The sequence below is a fragment of the Chionomys nivalis genome, chromosome 1, assembly GCF_950005125.1.
Source record: "Chionomys nivalis chromosome 1, mChiNiv1.1, whole genome shotgun sequence".
Taxonomy (NCBI): Eukaryota; Metazoa; Chordata; class Mammalia; order Rodentia; family Cricetidae; genus Chionomys; species Chionomys nivalis.
In genome coordinates this window covers 20,016,477-20,032,374 of record NC_080086.1, presented here as the reverse complement: position 1 = coordinate 20,032,374, position 15,898 = coordinate 20,016,477, and the positions used below count along the sequence as shown (strand labels likewise).

General features: G+C 38.7%; 2 protein-coding genes across 4 annotated transcripts in view; one reads left to right on the top strand and one right to left on the bottom strand.

The window, feature by feature from the left end:
• Positions 1-2,450: 2,450 nt before the first annotated feature.
• Positions 2,451-15,898, bottom strand: part of Olr1 (oxidized low density lipoprotein receptor 1) — an 18,974-nt gene continuing 5,526 nt past the window's right edge. The window contains exons 3-7 of one of the 2 annotated variants that reach the window (XM_057793066.1): positions 15,234-15,470; positions 12,107-12,343; positions 4,745-4,884; positions 4,023-4,138; positions 2,451-3,746 (exon numbers count right to left, since the gene is read on the bottom strand). In XM_057793066.1, the coding sequence (XP_057649049.1) occupies positions 3,602-3,746; positions 4,023-4,138; positions 4,745-4,884; positions 12,107-12,343; positions 15,234-15,470 (875 nt within the window). In that variant the 3' untranslated portion in view covers positions 2,451-3,601. The remainder of the gene's footprint in view (positions 3,747-4,022; positions 4,139-4,744; positions 4,885-12,106; positions 12,344-15,233; positions 15,471-15,898) is intronic. The other variant, XM_057793076.1, reaches the window with a different exon arrangement.
• Positions 14,986-15,898, top strand: part of Tmem52b (transmembrane protein 52B) — a 19,869-nt gene continuing 18,956 nt past the window's right edge. For both annotated transcript variants that reach the window (XM_057793098.1, XM_057793089.1), the window contains exon 1: positions 14,986-15,328. The gene's annotated coding sequence lies outside the window, so the exon portion shown is untranslated. The remainder of the gene's footprint in view (positions 15,329-15,898) is intronic.

Below are 15,898 nucleotides of genomic sequence, written 5' to 3'. Positions count from 1 at the left end.
AAATGGTGATCCTGCCTCCAGAAATCCTCAGAATGAGACCTATCTCCTCCCATCTTATATTCCTCTCTGGTGCTGGAATTAAAGGAGTGCACCACTACTGCCCTGTTTGTATGGCAAATAATGTGGCTACAGTTATGTACAGATATGTGCCACCACTGCCTTATCAGTATGGCTGATCAGTGCAGCTGTTTTACTCACTGATTTTTGGGCAAGCTTTACTTATTTAATTACAAATAAAATATCACTACAAAACAGACTTTATTAAAATTAAAAATTCTGTTTTGTGATATCTATTTTAAAAACAACAAAAGACAGGCTGTAACTAAAATAACAAACAAACTGTGGTAGTTGAACATATTTGCCCCCATAAGCTCATAGTGAGTGGTACTACTAGGAGGTGTATCTTTGTTGGGGTAGGTTTGGCCTTGTTGGAGGAAGTGTGTCACTGTGGAAGCAGACTTTGTTTGAGGTCTCATATATGCTCACACCTTTTCCTGTTGTCTGCCAGTCAAGATGTAGCTCCTTCTCCACTCTCAGCTCCTTTCCCAGCACTATGTCTGCCTGTTTGCAGCCATGTCCTGCCACAATAATAACAAACTACACCTCTGAAGCTATAAGACACCTAATTAAATGCTTTCTTTATAAAAGTTACTGTGGTCATGATGCCTCTTCCCAGAAATAAAAACCCTAACTAAGAAATAAACAAAATCTTTTGTTTCATGATGGAGGAAGGTCATTGGTTAATTAATAAAGAAACTGCTTGGCCTGATAGGTTAGAACATAGGTGGGTGGAGTAAACAGAACAGAATGCTGGGAGGAAGAGGAAGTGAGGTCAGACACCAAGCCTCTCCTCTCCAGAGCAGATGCTTTGCTGCTCCTCTCCAGGGCAGAGGTGATGAAGCAAGCCGCCAGGTCAGACATGCTGAATCTTTCCCGGTAAGACTGGTGCTACACAGATTACTATATATGGGTTAAGGCAAGATGTGAGAATTAGCTATTAAGAGGCTAGAACTAATGGGCCAAACAGTGTTTAAAAGAATACAATTTGTGTGTTGTTATTTTGGGGCATAAGCTAGCCAGGGGGCCAGGAGCCGGGCTGCGGCAGGAATGCAGCCCGCAGCTCCCTTCTACAGTTTCATATCAGGCTGTTTTTATTCTCAAATATGTAAATCCTTCAGATTAAAAACCCAAGAAAACAATATTCTCAAAATATGTACCCAGTTATTTTATCATAGAAAGTGTATAGATAGTTAAATAATAACATGAAAATAAATACAAGATCATTTGCAATTTAAGAACTTTCAAATTAAAACCACAACTATACATGGTTGTATACCTATAAGAATAGCTAAAAGGCTGGAGACATGACTCAGGAGTTAAGAAAGCTGGCTGTGCTTCCAGAGGACCTGGACTCATTTCCCAGGATCATGAGGATGGCTCACAATCATCTGTAACTCCAATTCTAGAAGATACAGAGCCCCCTTTTGACCTCTTCTGGTGGCAGGCATGCATGTGGTACATAAACATACATGCAAGGAAAGAACTATTACAGATAAAATAAAATCTGAGAATTAAAATTTTCAAGAATTGGTTAAAGTGATGATATTGACCATACTGAGTTATGGTGTGGATGAAAAGGAACTGGTTCATTTCTACACTCCTGGTGGGAATGCAAAGTGCATTAACTTTGGAAAAACATTCAGCAGTTTCTCAAATCACTAACCATACATCTATGTACTGCAGGAACTGAACATCACACTTGTGGGTGCTTATGTGAGAAATCAGATCCTGGGTTTAGACAAAGACTTGCTCATGGACATTCGTAGCAGCTTTATTAGTAAATGAACCCAACCTTAAACAACCCAAATGACATCAACAAGTACAAAGATAAACAATGAACAATATGTACCCATAGTGTAATGCTCAACATTGAAAATGAATAAGAAACTGATGAAAACACTGAGATGGAAATGTATGCCTACCAAAATAATAGCATCAAGTGAAAAAAAAAAGTTGGACCAAAAACACATAACAGGTAATTCCATTCATATAAACTGTACGAGTTATGTGTGTCAGTGCACTCCTTTAATCTTAGCACTTGGGAGTCAGAGGCAGGAGAAACTCTGAGTCAGAGATCAGCCTGGTCTACATAGTGAGTTCCAGGCCAGCCACAGCTACATAGTGAGACCCTGTCATAAAAAATATATATATAAACTCTATGAAATGCAAGCTGAAAACAGATCAGTGTTTGCTTTAGGGAGGAGACATTGGGAAGGGACAAAAGTGACAGATATGTTCATCACCTTGGCTATGGTGATATGATCACCACAGTTTACATTATTTACAAATTCAGTTTAGTGTAAGTTTATTACACAGCAAAGCTGCCAGTAAAAAATTATCCCTGTCTCATCTTCCCAAGGATGCATCTATCACACACACACACACACACACACACACACACACAATTGCTGGCCTAAAACAATGGAACGCTTCCTTTGAAGTGGAAAGGTCTCTGAAGTATGTGGAAAATGGAAGCTTTGAAAATAGAAGCTTCTAAGTCCATCTGTTCCAAAAGAACACTATTTTTGTATCCAACTCATATTGCTCTAAGAACTTGTCCCAAAACTTAGTTTCTTCCATTTTGGTTATGTACGTTTTTGGATCATAGCATAGAGATCAAGGAGAGGTTGTCTACAAAGGATGTGTAATTTAAGAGAAAAAAAGTCTGGTTTTGCTTTGGGGCCACATATTATATCATTCTAAACAATACTATTTTAAAGGGTTAAATTCACAATACTGTTGTTTGATAGAGAAAAGACAAAGAAATAACTTATGCAAGAACTAATCACAGTGACTGGAGAGGTAGTTCAGGCTTAAGAGCACTGGCTGTTCTTCCAGAGGACATGAGTTCAATTCCTAGAACCTACATAATGTCTCACAACCATCTGTAAATGGACAGTATGCTCACTTCTGATCTCCAACGGTATCAGGCACTCATGTGGCACACAGAAATACATGTAGGCAACCCCCTACAAACATAAAATAAAATTTAAAAAATGCAAACATGTAAATGGTTCAGTCTGGAGATGGACCACAGTTACAAAGATCAAGTTGGGGCTTCAACAGGGACACAAGTCCCTGCTTGCAGGGTTGCTTTTCCTCTGTGCTGTTTCTTTGCATGCTGCTTCTCAGACACACTTTCCTCCTGAGCCTTCTGCCTGCACTTTAGCAGGGTCTCTATAATCTGCCTTCCATGCAGCTCCAAAAGTCACTCTGAGGTACAGGAGACTGATTTTTCAGGTCAAGCAGGAGTCATCATTTAAAAGAGGAAAGGAATGAAGGATTGCAGGTTGACTGGGAGGCTTGGAAAGAGCAAAACTGTGGATAAACAATTGGACTCACAACGTTGGAAACAAAGATGTCAAGCAACTGGATCCCCAGTCTCTGCTTCTGGTCCTTGCCTCAGCTGAGGTGAACTGAAGGTAGTAGTTTGCTGACAGCTGTCAGGGGAAATCATGTTTTACATTCAAGTAAGCAAGAATAGCTTAAATTTCATAACAACAGTCCAAGGTCTTCTCCTGTTCTTCCAGGATCTTTAAATTCAGTGCATCGGCAATAGCTTTGCCTGCTTCTGGCAAATGCTGAATGCAGTTAAAATGCAGTTGTCAGCAAAAACAGCTCCCTCTTGAATGTACACACAGGTACCTGATGGATGCGTCTGGGAAGGAATCCCCCTGATCTTAAATCTGCAGGTGGAGAGAAAAGGAAAAAAAAAATGACATTTAGCATCATTGTTTTAGAAACGAATTCTGTCTCAGAGTTTGAAATCAGCAATAATGTGAGAGGAAATGCCAGCAAAGGTCTGAAGAGGAAAATAGCAAATCCTCTTGGGACTTTCATTGATTCCCTACTCTTCATTCTGACAGGAAGAGGATTTATGTGGCATGTAACAGTGGCTTCAATAAAGGACCAGTCAGGAATAGAACACTCACAATGTGCACCAAGAGGAGAAATGGACTTACAGGTGAGGACGCAAAGAAGAGCCATTCTCCCACAGCCAGGGTTCGTTTTGTTTCTTCCGGTGCAATCCCATCCAAAATGGCGATGTGGAATGGGAAGTTGCTTGCGAGATGAAGTTCTGTGGAAAGATACAACTCTGACCTTAGATTCATCAACTAATTATCAAAAAGATCTTCTGCATCCCTTGGTGGTTTAACGACAATGTTTACAGAAGCCTACTGAGATCACACATCCTATATGCCCAAGGCCAAGTATGCAATCAGACAGAAAAACAGCTATTTTCCCTCTCAAACAAGTGTTCCTCCCTGTGGTGGTTAGAATGAAAATGTCCCCAGAGACTCATAGAGAGTGGAAGTGGTGTTTTGTGGGAGTAGGTGTGGCTCTGTTGGAAGAAGTATGTCACAAAGGGTGGACTTTGAGGTTTCAAAAGCTCAAGTCAGGCCCAGTGTTACTCTCTACTTGCTGTCTGTGGATCCAGATGTAGAACTCTCAGCTCCTCTCCAGCACCATATCTGCCTGTGTGTCACCATGCTTCCTGCATGCTGATAATGAATCAAACCTCTGAATGTGAGCCAGCTCCAATTAAATATTTGTCCTTCTAAAAGTTGTCATTTGTTGGGGTCCAGTGCTACAGCCATGATCATGGCATTCATTAAGGGCAATAAAACTCTAAGACACTCTCTCAGGAACCTAAGCCTGATTATCATCGCCACAAATGACTCACCAGATCATCTATGCTATTAATGTGTAGCATCTGAGCATCCAAAGACAGGCAAGTTTCTTGGCTCTTTGTCCAGTAAGATGACTCTGAAGAGAACAGGTAACAGTTTTCTTTATGCCATAACCAGTCTTCTGGGCAAGGACCTAGGAAGTATTAGTAGAACAGATGATTTCTGAGTAAAAGCATTTCTTAAGTTCTTCCTTAGAATGATACCCACATTCTACAAATACCAGAATGGTCAGAATCTTTGTTTCCATCTTGTTAAATCGTTTTTTTCATTTTATTTTTCTTTTATGTGTATGGGTATTTTGCCTGCATACATGTATGTGCAACACATGCATGTAATACTCTCAGAGGCCAGAAAAGGGCATCAAATCCACTAGAACTGGAATAGCAAACATTGATGAGATGCTATTTGGATGCAGAAAAACCAACCTAAGTCCTCTGGAAGACCAGTCAGTGCTCTTAAAAATTGAGCCAACTTTGCAATCCTTATTTCCCTTTATACATTTTTCTTTTATTGAATATATTTTTTCATACAAGGTATTTTGATTATGATTTTCCCTCCTCAAACTTCTCCCACTTCCTCTTTCTGTCTTTTATGTTTATAAAAGAAGAAGAAGGTGCTTCAGAAGAAGAAGTGCTAAAACATGCTGATTTTAGCAAACTGGGTTGACTTCCCATTTAGCATTTCATTTCATTTTGTTGTTGTTGTTGTTGTTTTGCTTTATTCTGTTTTTATTTTTTCAAGGCAGGATTTCTCTGTAGCTTTGGAGCATGTCTTGGAAACTAGCTCTCATAGAACAGGTTGGCCTTGAACTCACAGAAATCTACCTGCCTCTGCCTCCTAAGGCATGCACCACCATCACCCAGCTTTATTTCCTTCCCTTCTTAAGGAATAAATTGGTATGCAAGTTTGGAATTTGATATTTTTTTAAATTTTGTTTGAAATTATGAAAATAAGAGTTGAAGAACTGGATGTTTCTTCAGCCACTCTGTTATTACAAAACTAGACATGCATTTAAAAAACTGTATTTCTCTGAATAACAGAATTAGTTTTGGTTACTTTGTCTTCTTCTTTTATTTGTGTGTTGTCCAATACAGTCACCAATGTGGTTTCTGAAATGAGGTAAGTTTGCAGTCACCTGTTTTTGCATTTAAAGTACACATGTGATTTTGAGAGCTTCATCAGATTCATGCATCAGAACAGACTAGCCTGTTGAGAACCTTATAGCATCATGTTAAATTAATATTTCACATGCTTGGGCTAAGTAAAATATTTCACTACAATAAATTCTGTTTCTTTTTCTTTCTTTAAACATGTTCATGCTAAAAAATTTACTGTCGCATAGAAACTCACATTCTTTTGGACAAGTTTGATTCAGGTAGAATGTTGTATTGATATAAAATGAGCATTCTCAATGTCAGTAAATAAGATGTTCTCAGCAGCAAATCTGATAGGGAGTCCAGCAAACCCACCTCTGGGAAAAGGCAGTAGGCAAAGACGTTATCAACATCTGTGTATTGACAGCTTTTGGGTCATCAGCATGGTCATCACCAGCCTACTGTGGTGGTAACACATAAGAAACTGCCTTTTGCTCTATAGTGTGACAAAAACAGGGAAAAGTTCTTGATGTAGGTGGGTCATCTGTCTATCTGTTGCTTTCATTGGTTAATTAATAAAGAAACTGCTTGGCCTTTGATAGGACAGCAAGTTAGATAGGCGGAGTAGACAGAACAGAATGCTGGAAAGAAGGGAAGTGAGGCAGATGCTATAGCTCTCCTCTCCAAGATGGACGCAGGTTAAGATCCTTCCCGGTAAGCCACCGTCTCGTGGTGCTACACTCATTAATAGAAATGGGTTAATCAAGAGTGAGAGTTAGGCAGTAAGAGGCTAGAGTTAATGGGCCATGCCATGTTTCAAAGAATACAGTTTTCGTGTAATTATTTTGGTAAAGCTAGCTGTCCAGGAGCCGGGCGGTAGGAAGCAGCCCGCCACTCCACACAAGTCCTTACAAAAGTTAAATTATAATTGCAATTTTCATTGTAACACAAATACACCTGATAAATTTATACAAGAAAGTTTTACCAGAAAGGCAAATGTAGACCTAATATAGTATGTCTTGCCTGCAACTCCAGCACACAGGAGACTAAGGCAGGAGGAATTCCTAGAGTTCAAGGCCAATCTGGTCTAAATAATAAGTATTAGGCCAATCTGGGCTACAGAGTGAGAACCTATATAGCACAACAAAAAAGGTGTACATAAGGGATAGAATAGAATGTTTCTGGAAAAATGAAAGCAGAAAATAAAATAGAAAAGGCATGTTTGAGTGTAAAGCAGAATGTGAAACTTCCTTCATAGTTTGTCTAACCCCATCACAGTATGTAAATGTAAGTAAATCAGGTTTTTGTGGATTAAAGAAAAGGTCTAGACAACTTGCCTATATTATAACAAAATGAGAAAGTCATGCCTCTCTATGTGGTATTAAAATCAACTATATTTCTTTGTGTGTGTGTGTGTGTGTGTAACATCATATTGCATCTACCATTACATATAAAGTTTAATAAACACAGATATTATTTATCAAGTGCACAAACTGCTGGAAGTCCTTCAAATATGTAAACTTATTTAAGCTTTGCAAAACTCAGAGACTGACTCCACTAATGTCTTCATTTGAAGGTCAAGAAATCAGGGATTTGAAACTGATGTTGACTATGTATTTAGTATTTGTGATAGAGCTCTTCATTACCCTTGGTTGTCAAATTGTCTGGATCTGAAATGAACTAAAAGCCAACCTGCCTGTGAGGGATTTTCTTGATCAGATTACCTGAAGTGGGACCTCCCCTAAATATGGGTGACCCTTTCCTGTGTCAGCACAGAGAAGGAGAAAGAAGAACATTATCCTTTGTGCCCATGTGCATTTATTCTGCAGGCAAGTTCATTGATTACATGGTGGCATTCATTCCCTGGTATTATAACAAGATGTTTCTAGCCTCAAAAATGGAGTAAAGCTCAGTCACTTGTAGAAAGAATTCTAATCAATCTTAGTAATAAAAACCCAGAGTCAGATATTAGGGGGTGATAATTGAAAAATCAGAGAAACAGAGCAGGCAGACACTAGTTCTTACCTCTATGAAATCCTTAGACTAAATGGATACCTCCTGTATCTACAAGTCCTCAGACTGAACACCTTGAGCTCCTGTCTCCTCTGCCTTATATTTCTTTCTGCCCGCCATATGACTCCTGTCTCCACCTTGAAGTGGGATTCCCTTCTGTATGTTATGAATATATTTTAATGCCAATGGTTAATAAAGAAACTGTTTTGGCCTGTAGTAGGGCAGAATATATGTAGGTGAGAAATCTCAACTGAATGCAGGGAGAAAGAAGGTGGAGTCAGAAAGATACCTTGTACCTATTGAAGGAGAAAGACACCAGAATCTTACCAGTAAGCCACAACATTGTGACAATACACAGATGAATAGAAATGGGTTAATTTAAGGTACAAAAGCTATTTAGGAATATGACTGAGCTGTTGACCAAACAGTGTTGCAATTAATATCATTTCTATATGATTATTCAGGTCTGGGCAGCCAGGAAACATAAGAGCAGTTTCCATTCACATAATCACACCCCAACATCTGGCTAGAATATCCACATAAAGGCAAAAAAAAATTTTTTTAAAGTGGGGGAGCTTCTAGATCCACAAAAATTGGAGTCAATTGGAGCTTCTTGGTAGCTGAAGGTTTTAAACAGACTCAGTTTGTTCTTGGGGAGCAGAGGAACAGCTCCTTTAAGAGAAGGCTTCCTGGCAGCTTTAGCAGCAAGAACTGTGTGGCTCCTTTAAGAAACAGCTTCCTGGATCCTGTTTGTGACACAAATGGCTCTGGATCTTTCTGGAGGTTTTGTTAAGGAGCACTTGAATGGGGATTGTGGGAAGCATGCTGCAAGTTATTTGGTGGATGCATGAGCCAACTACTTCCCAGAGTTGGGGTGGTAAACATGGCTCCCAGGGTTGGTGGCAAATGGATCTCTGCCATACTGGAAAGCTGAGCAGAGTAGAACCAACAGCCAAAGCAGCTGCTCTTGTCCTAGACATGCTTTCTTTACAGTTTACAACAACGATCAAAAAAGGATTACAGATATGCAATGAAGATAGATTCAGACAGAAATAAAGCTCTGGAAGGGTCATAGCGTCCTCAGAAAATGTACGTAGGCTTAAGAAAAATAAAAAGGAAATGGGTATAGGCACCTATAGAAAGAAACAGTTTTGAATAATGAAACAAAGCTTTTAAAGAGACAGTAAAAATAATATAAAACAAGCCACATGAAAATGGAATCACACAGAAAGTCTTGACTACATACATTATCGTGCCTTCTTTGAATTTTTTGACTGTTAGCTAACTGCTGAGAGATACTTGGTTATGGTGGCTGCAAATCTAAACCAACACAAAGGTATCTTGACTTCAAAAATTGAGTCTAAGGATATGTTACTTTGGAAAAGTGGTTCTACTTTTGTTTCCACAGAAGATGAGAACCTATGGAATCCTTCCAGGCTAATGTGGTTTGTATAGTTTTCTTCAGTTATGATAAAAGATAAATTAGATATAAAACATTAGACTCACAAAAATACTGTATCTGTAATTCTTGCTTGATACCTGATTTGTTATACATAATTTTATTATGTTAAAATTAAAACCTTCCTTTGTATTTAGGCAGTAAAGGGGAGTTGGTGTGGGAGTCCTCTTTGTATGCTTTGAATATATTTTATTAGCATTGGTTAATAAACAAGCTGCTTTGGACTATAGCAGGGCAGAATATAGGTAGGTGGGAAGCCTAAACTGAATGCAGGGAGAAAGAAGGCAGAGTCAGGCAGATGCTGAAGAAGAAAGATGCCAGAACCTTACTCGTAAGCCAAAGTCTTGTCAATACACAGATTAACAGAAATTGGTTAATTTAAGATATAAGAACTAGCTAGGAATATTACTGTTGGTCAAACAGTGTAATTAATATAGTTTCGGTGTGATTATTTTGATCTGTACAGCTAGAAAACATAAGCAAGGTCTCCATTTACACTACCTCCCTTGTGGTGTTGGGATTAAAGTTATGTGGCTCCCAAATACTGATATTAAAGGTATAAGCCACCACTGTCTGGCTCTGTTTCTCTTTGGCACTCAAACAATTTAATGCAGCCCAGGGTGGCCTTGAAGTCACAGAGATCCATCTGCCTGTTCTCTATGGGTAACTAGTGGCTCACCCTGCACCGTGATCTTCAGGCAAGCTTTATTTATTTTGCACGAACAAAATATCACCACGATGAATACTCCAGACCTTCACTGCCAGACAGTGACAGTTAAAACATCCAGCCTCACAGACCAAACAGCTGCCACATTCTCCACCTACCCAGTGAGCGATAACCATTATTCGTTCCCCAGACATATTATGCAAACCATTCTAAAAAAAATCCGTTCTTAGTAAATACTCATCCTGATGGTCCTGTTCCTCTTGAGAACCTATTACAACAGCAGTAGCCCACACCCTTTCAAACTTCTCTGAGGATGAACTAATTGAGGAAATAGTCTGCTGTGAGCCCAGAGTTTGGGGACCTAAGTGGAATCTGCCATTTTATCAATCTATTTGCATTTGCATAGTTGCTAAAAAAAAAAAAAGCACCAATTCTGCTGCTAAATGTGGAGATCTATCTTTTTGAAGACTCTGCTTCTCCTTATCTTCTAAGCAAATCATTCTATTGATCTGTTTGTAAGACAGAAAGAAGCTGCCTCAAATGTGAGAAAAGTAACATCGCTTTTTTCACTTGGGATTTCAGCCCTACAGTATTTTCTTTCTTTTTTTTCTGAGACTGAGAAAGTTTATTGCAAGGAATTAGACACTTTCAAGAGACTCTCCTTAAAGTAACATGATTAATTAGACATTCTTCTGGAATCTTTACTAATTGGTCATATCTAACATTTCAAAAAATGGAACAAAAGGCCTAAAATAAATGCCAGAAAAAGGCATGTGAGTTCTGTGTCTGATTCATTGTTCATGACTGGCATCTCTAGGAAAAGATTCTTCGTTGTCCATATACAGATTGAATTCCATACAGTTTAAAGTTGATAAATGCAAAACTGTTTCATGGCAGAGTCTGTTGTTTGGGATTTTGACTGTCTGAATATGTATACACTCCCTTCTTTGATATTTAAGCCTCCTTCCCTTAAACCTGGTTTGAAGAGTTGCATCTCTTATTTTATTGAAAGGTCCTTCCCTAGAAAGTTTAAATATATATTTGACACTTGTCAATGGCCAGCTTGTTTAAAACTTTCTGCTTATTTTTGCCAAGTTAAATAATTCCTTTCATACTAAAAGGACAGAAAGGATTCATTGGTTTGTTTGATATCTTCACATAGTCCTGGTGGGAACTCATGATGTACATAGTGCTGGTCTTGAACTCAGAAATCTGCTGCCTCTCTCTCCCCAATGTTAGGATTAAAGGCATGTTCCACCATGCTTGACCTGAAAATGAACAGGTGGCTATCATTTATATTATTATATAATCTTTACTTAACAAAACTGCACAATTGAGGTTTTAGTCACATAAGCAAAAAAGTGGGGAAATGTGTTTTTGAATGGCACTTAAGTTCTAATCCTGAAAAGAGCATCCTCATTCATGCACTTCCCAAGAAAGGGTGTCTAACTCTGCACACCTAACTCTGTATTTAGAAACACATACCTTGCTTGATTACAGAGTGCAAACAACTCAATAATGTAGAAAGCTCCTGTACTAGTACAAAACTTGTCAGCATAATCTGTTCATTGTCTGCTTCCTAGATTCTGAATCCTTTTAGACAGATGGAGCCATCTCCCTTCCTGTATAAACTCACTTTCCAGACCTCTTAATTTTGCTCAACCTGAAGTACCTACCTAAACCTTCCAAGTCAACTGACCTCCATGGGTTGTACTTAAACAGATGTAGTGCTCATTTAAGAAATGGTGTACCAGAATGAAGGTAACATGAGAGCTGGTATAAAGAATTGCAATGACAGGAAGACTCTCAAGGACAGGGAAGCCAATGATAAGATGCACTTGGATGGAAATAATAACATATCTGTGGCAAAGGCAATGACAGGGCAGGATGGCACACAAATCTCAAAGCTAAAATTGAAAAGAAAAAAGGAAGAAAAGGAGGGCTCCGTCAAATTAGATGTTTACAAGACTTAACACAGACTAGAGTAGAAATGGCAGTGGCAGAGAGCTTGTGTAGGGCATTCTGAAGGCATGGCCTATGCGTAGGGCACTAGCTTGTGAAACCCATTTAGGACTGAGCAGAACATCCACCACCACCTCTCCTCACTGCCTCTTTCCTGTACCTGAAAAGTTTTCAGCTCTCTGCAGGGCTTCTTGGAGGTTCACGTTCTGTCGCAGAAGTTCTTCCTGCTCTTTGGATTTCTCCTGCAGCTCCCAGGTAAGGGTGTCTATAGTTTCCTTGAGTTTCTTCTCTGAAGCATTTGCTGCTTGCTGCTGGGCTAAGATCTGTCCCTTCAGGATATGTTCTTGGTGAGTAAGGTTTGCTTGGTATTGCTTTAAGAGGTCAGATACCTGGAGTACTAAACCACAGAGAATTAAAACTCAGCCTCTCCTCTCTAGTACAAATGCTGCTACTGAATTCCCAGAACATTAAAACACAGACTTAAATAACATATCTTGACAGCATGTGAGTGTTGACAGAAATGCTTCATGAATTTGAGCAGCAATGGCGAAATAAATGTACTTAAAAGGCTGCTGCAGCATAGGGCTCAAAAGAAAATCCACAGTGTCATCACATACTAGATATTTTTATCTGAGGGATTAGAGAAAAAGGCAGTCACAAGGCTCTTGATGGTTGCTTTCAGACCTTTCCTTTATTCTTCTTTTGCACCTCTATTATTTGTTTTCTTGGTGATTTCCTTCTCTCCCTCTTGAAACTTTCCTTCTAACTCTTTTTTCTTGATGTTTCCTTTCTAGTTCCTTTTAACTCTACCATTCTTGATGTTGCATTTCTAACTCTCAATCTTGATATCTTCCTTCTAGCCCATTTTAGCTCTATCTTTATTCTTTTTCTTATAACTTAAATATCACAACAAAATCTTACAAACTGTAATATAAATATAAATTTTATATTATATATAAAAATTATCATGTGCTTGCATTATTTTTTCAAGTAAATGAATACAAGTAAAAATAACATGTTTTCAGAATCCCTTACAAGAGTAAACATTTTATATATAACAGATGGAAAGCAAATTATCCAAGAATCCACTTACAATCATATTCAGTCAACTTCCCATAGATTACCATTTAGGCAAGCAAGATATTCTCAGTCAGGTCCTTACTGGCAGGCTGCAGTTTTGCAGTTAAAAAGAAAGGACCAGTTACTTTATTACTTATCTTGAAAGGTAATCTTACAAGGTAACTTAAAGGAATCGCAAACCTAAACTTTTATATATGAAAAAGAATCAGGTAGTTCTACTTTAAGTCTTTGGGGGATATACACGAACTCATCTTTAGTTTCTTATATCAGGAGATTGAGGGCAAAAATGAGCACAAAGAAATAATCATATCCTTTGGTTACCAAGCAAACCCAGCAAAGAAAATGCAACAACTAGCAACAATTGAAAGTTGCTTTGTGTTGTTGAACCTATTATTCAGCTATGTGTCCTTGTGAACTTCAGATTGTCTTCTGGTTTGTTAGTTTGTTTTCATCTCAAAGCTACTACCAAAACCTTTGATCTATTCTGAAGTTATTTTAAGGTTTTGTTTCAACTCATGATACACACCAAAACCTGTAAATACATCATTCAGTATTAAGAGACTTAGAGACAGTCTGGCTCCTGAAGACTCAACTGTTTTCCTTAATCATTAACCTGAGCTGCAATCTATCAGCTCCATAGGTGAATTTCATAGTCTCTAGCTGTGTGACAATTCCTTGTATCTATTTTTAATCACCAGAACTCTGTATAAACGAATACTACTATTATCAATTAGACAGTATAATTTAGGAAGGAATTATCTTCATAATGATCCACAGGTTAAAAAACAGCAATAGAATAGGGTGTTTCCATGAGATAAACATACTACATTATAGGCAGTGGACATCTCGCCACACCCATTAGCACATACCAGATAACAGAGGAAGATGGCAGGGGCAAATATGTAAAATAACAGCAAAAGAAAAGACACTCTGTGGTCTATGATCTCAGGACCTTGCCTATCCAAGCTTCACCATCAAGGATGCTCCTCCTGGTGCGTTAACATCCTGAAGTCAATTGCCACCCACTGCTTCTCTGACATGGCCACCAGCATGACACCAGTCAAAAGTCAGTTTTTCTAAAACTTTCTGATGATTTTTGCAAAGTTAAATTTCCCCTTTAATACTGAAAGGATTTATTTGTCTATTTATTTGTTTAATCTCTCTATGTATTCCTGGCTGGAACTCATTATGTAGACAATGCTGGTCTTGATCTACCTAACTCCGTCTCCCCAATGTTAGGATTAAAGGCATGTTCCACCATGCTGGGCCTGAAAAGACTTACAAACTGAGTAACTTTACATCAAACCACACATTATCTTTATTGTTAAAATCTATCCTCCTCTCAATATTTTTGTCTATACAAAATAAAGTGGCTATCCATATATTACTATATAAACTGCACAACTGAACTGTTAGGCAGAGAAGCAAAAAGGTGGGGAAATGTGCTTTTGAATAGTGTTTAAGTTCTAATCCTGAAAAGAGCATCCTCATTTGTGCGCTCCCCAAGAAAGGGTTATATGACTCTGCACACCTAACTCCGTAGTTAGAAGCACATACCTTGCTTGATTACAGAGTGCAAACAACTCAATAATGTAGAAAGTTTCTGTACTAGCACAAAACTTGACAGCATAATCTGTTCATTGTCTGCCTACATGGTCTGTTCCTTAGATTCCAAATCCCTTTAGACAGATGGAGTCATCTCAATTCCTATACAAACTCACTTTCTAGACCTTTTATTTTTCTCAACCTGAAGTACCTACCTAAACCTTCCAAGTCAACTGACCTCCATGGGTTGCACTTTGACAGATGTAGTGCCCTTTTAAGAAACAGTGTCTCAGAAGGGAGCAAACACAGGAGCTGTGATAAGGAATTGCAATGACAGGAAGACTCTCAAGGACAGGGAAGCAAGCGGTTAAGATGCATTTGGATGGAAGTAATAACACATCTGTGGCAAAGGCAATGACAGGGCAGGGTGGCACACAAATCTCAAAGCTAAAATTGAAAAGAAAAAAGGAAGAAAAGGAGGGCTCCGTCAAATTAGATGTTTACAAGACTTAACACAGACTAGAGTAGAAATGGCAGTGGCAGAGAGCTTGTGTAGGGCATTTGAAGGCATGGCCTATACGTGGGGTGCTAGCTGTGTGAAACCTATTTAAGACTGAGCAGAACATCCACCACCACCTCTCCTCACTGCCTCTTTCCTGTACCTGAAAAGTTTTCAGCTCTCTGCAGGGCTTCTTGGAGGTTCACGTTCTGTCGCAGAAGTTCTTCCTGCTCTTTGGATTTCTCCTGCAGCTCCCAGGTAAGGGTGTCTATAGTTTCCTTGAGTTTCTTCTCTGAAGCATTTGCTGCTTGCTGCTGGGCTAAGATCTGTCCCTCCAGGGTATGTTCTTGGTGGGTAAGGTTTGCTTGGTATTGCTTTAAGAGGTCAGATACCTGGAGTACTAAACCACAGAGAATTAAAACTCAGCCTCTCCTCTCTTGTACAAATGCTGTCAACACAGACTCAAATAATCTCTCTTCTCAACATGTGAGTGTTGACAGAAATGCTTTATAAATCAGAACAGCAATGGAAGAACAACTGTACTTGAAAGGCTGTGGGGCAATTACCGAAATTTATTCGGAATTTATGAACCTAGAAGTTATTCAATTATGTTTTTGTAATTGCATATCTATTGCAATTTTCATTATAACCATGCAGATATTTTTTTATAAAAAATTCAACAGCTTTATTTTTGTTGAGATTTATACACAAAATAAATGTAATGGTGGGAGTGGTAATAAGGTGCAGGTGGTGGCAAAGGGATGTGGCAAAGGGGTGACAGGTAGGGTTATAACTCAATGGGGGAGGGCTTAGTCAGCATGCTAAAGC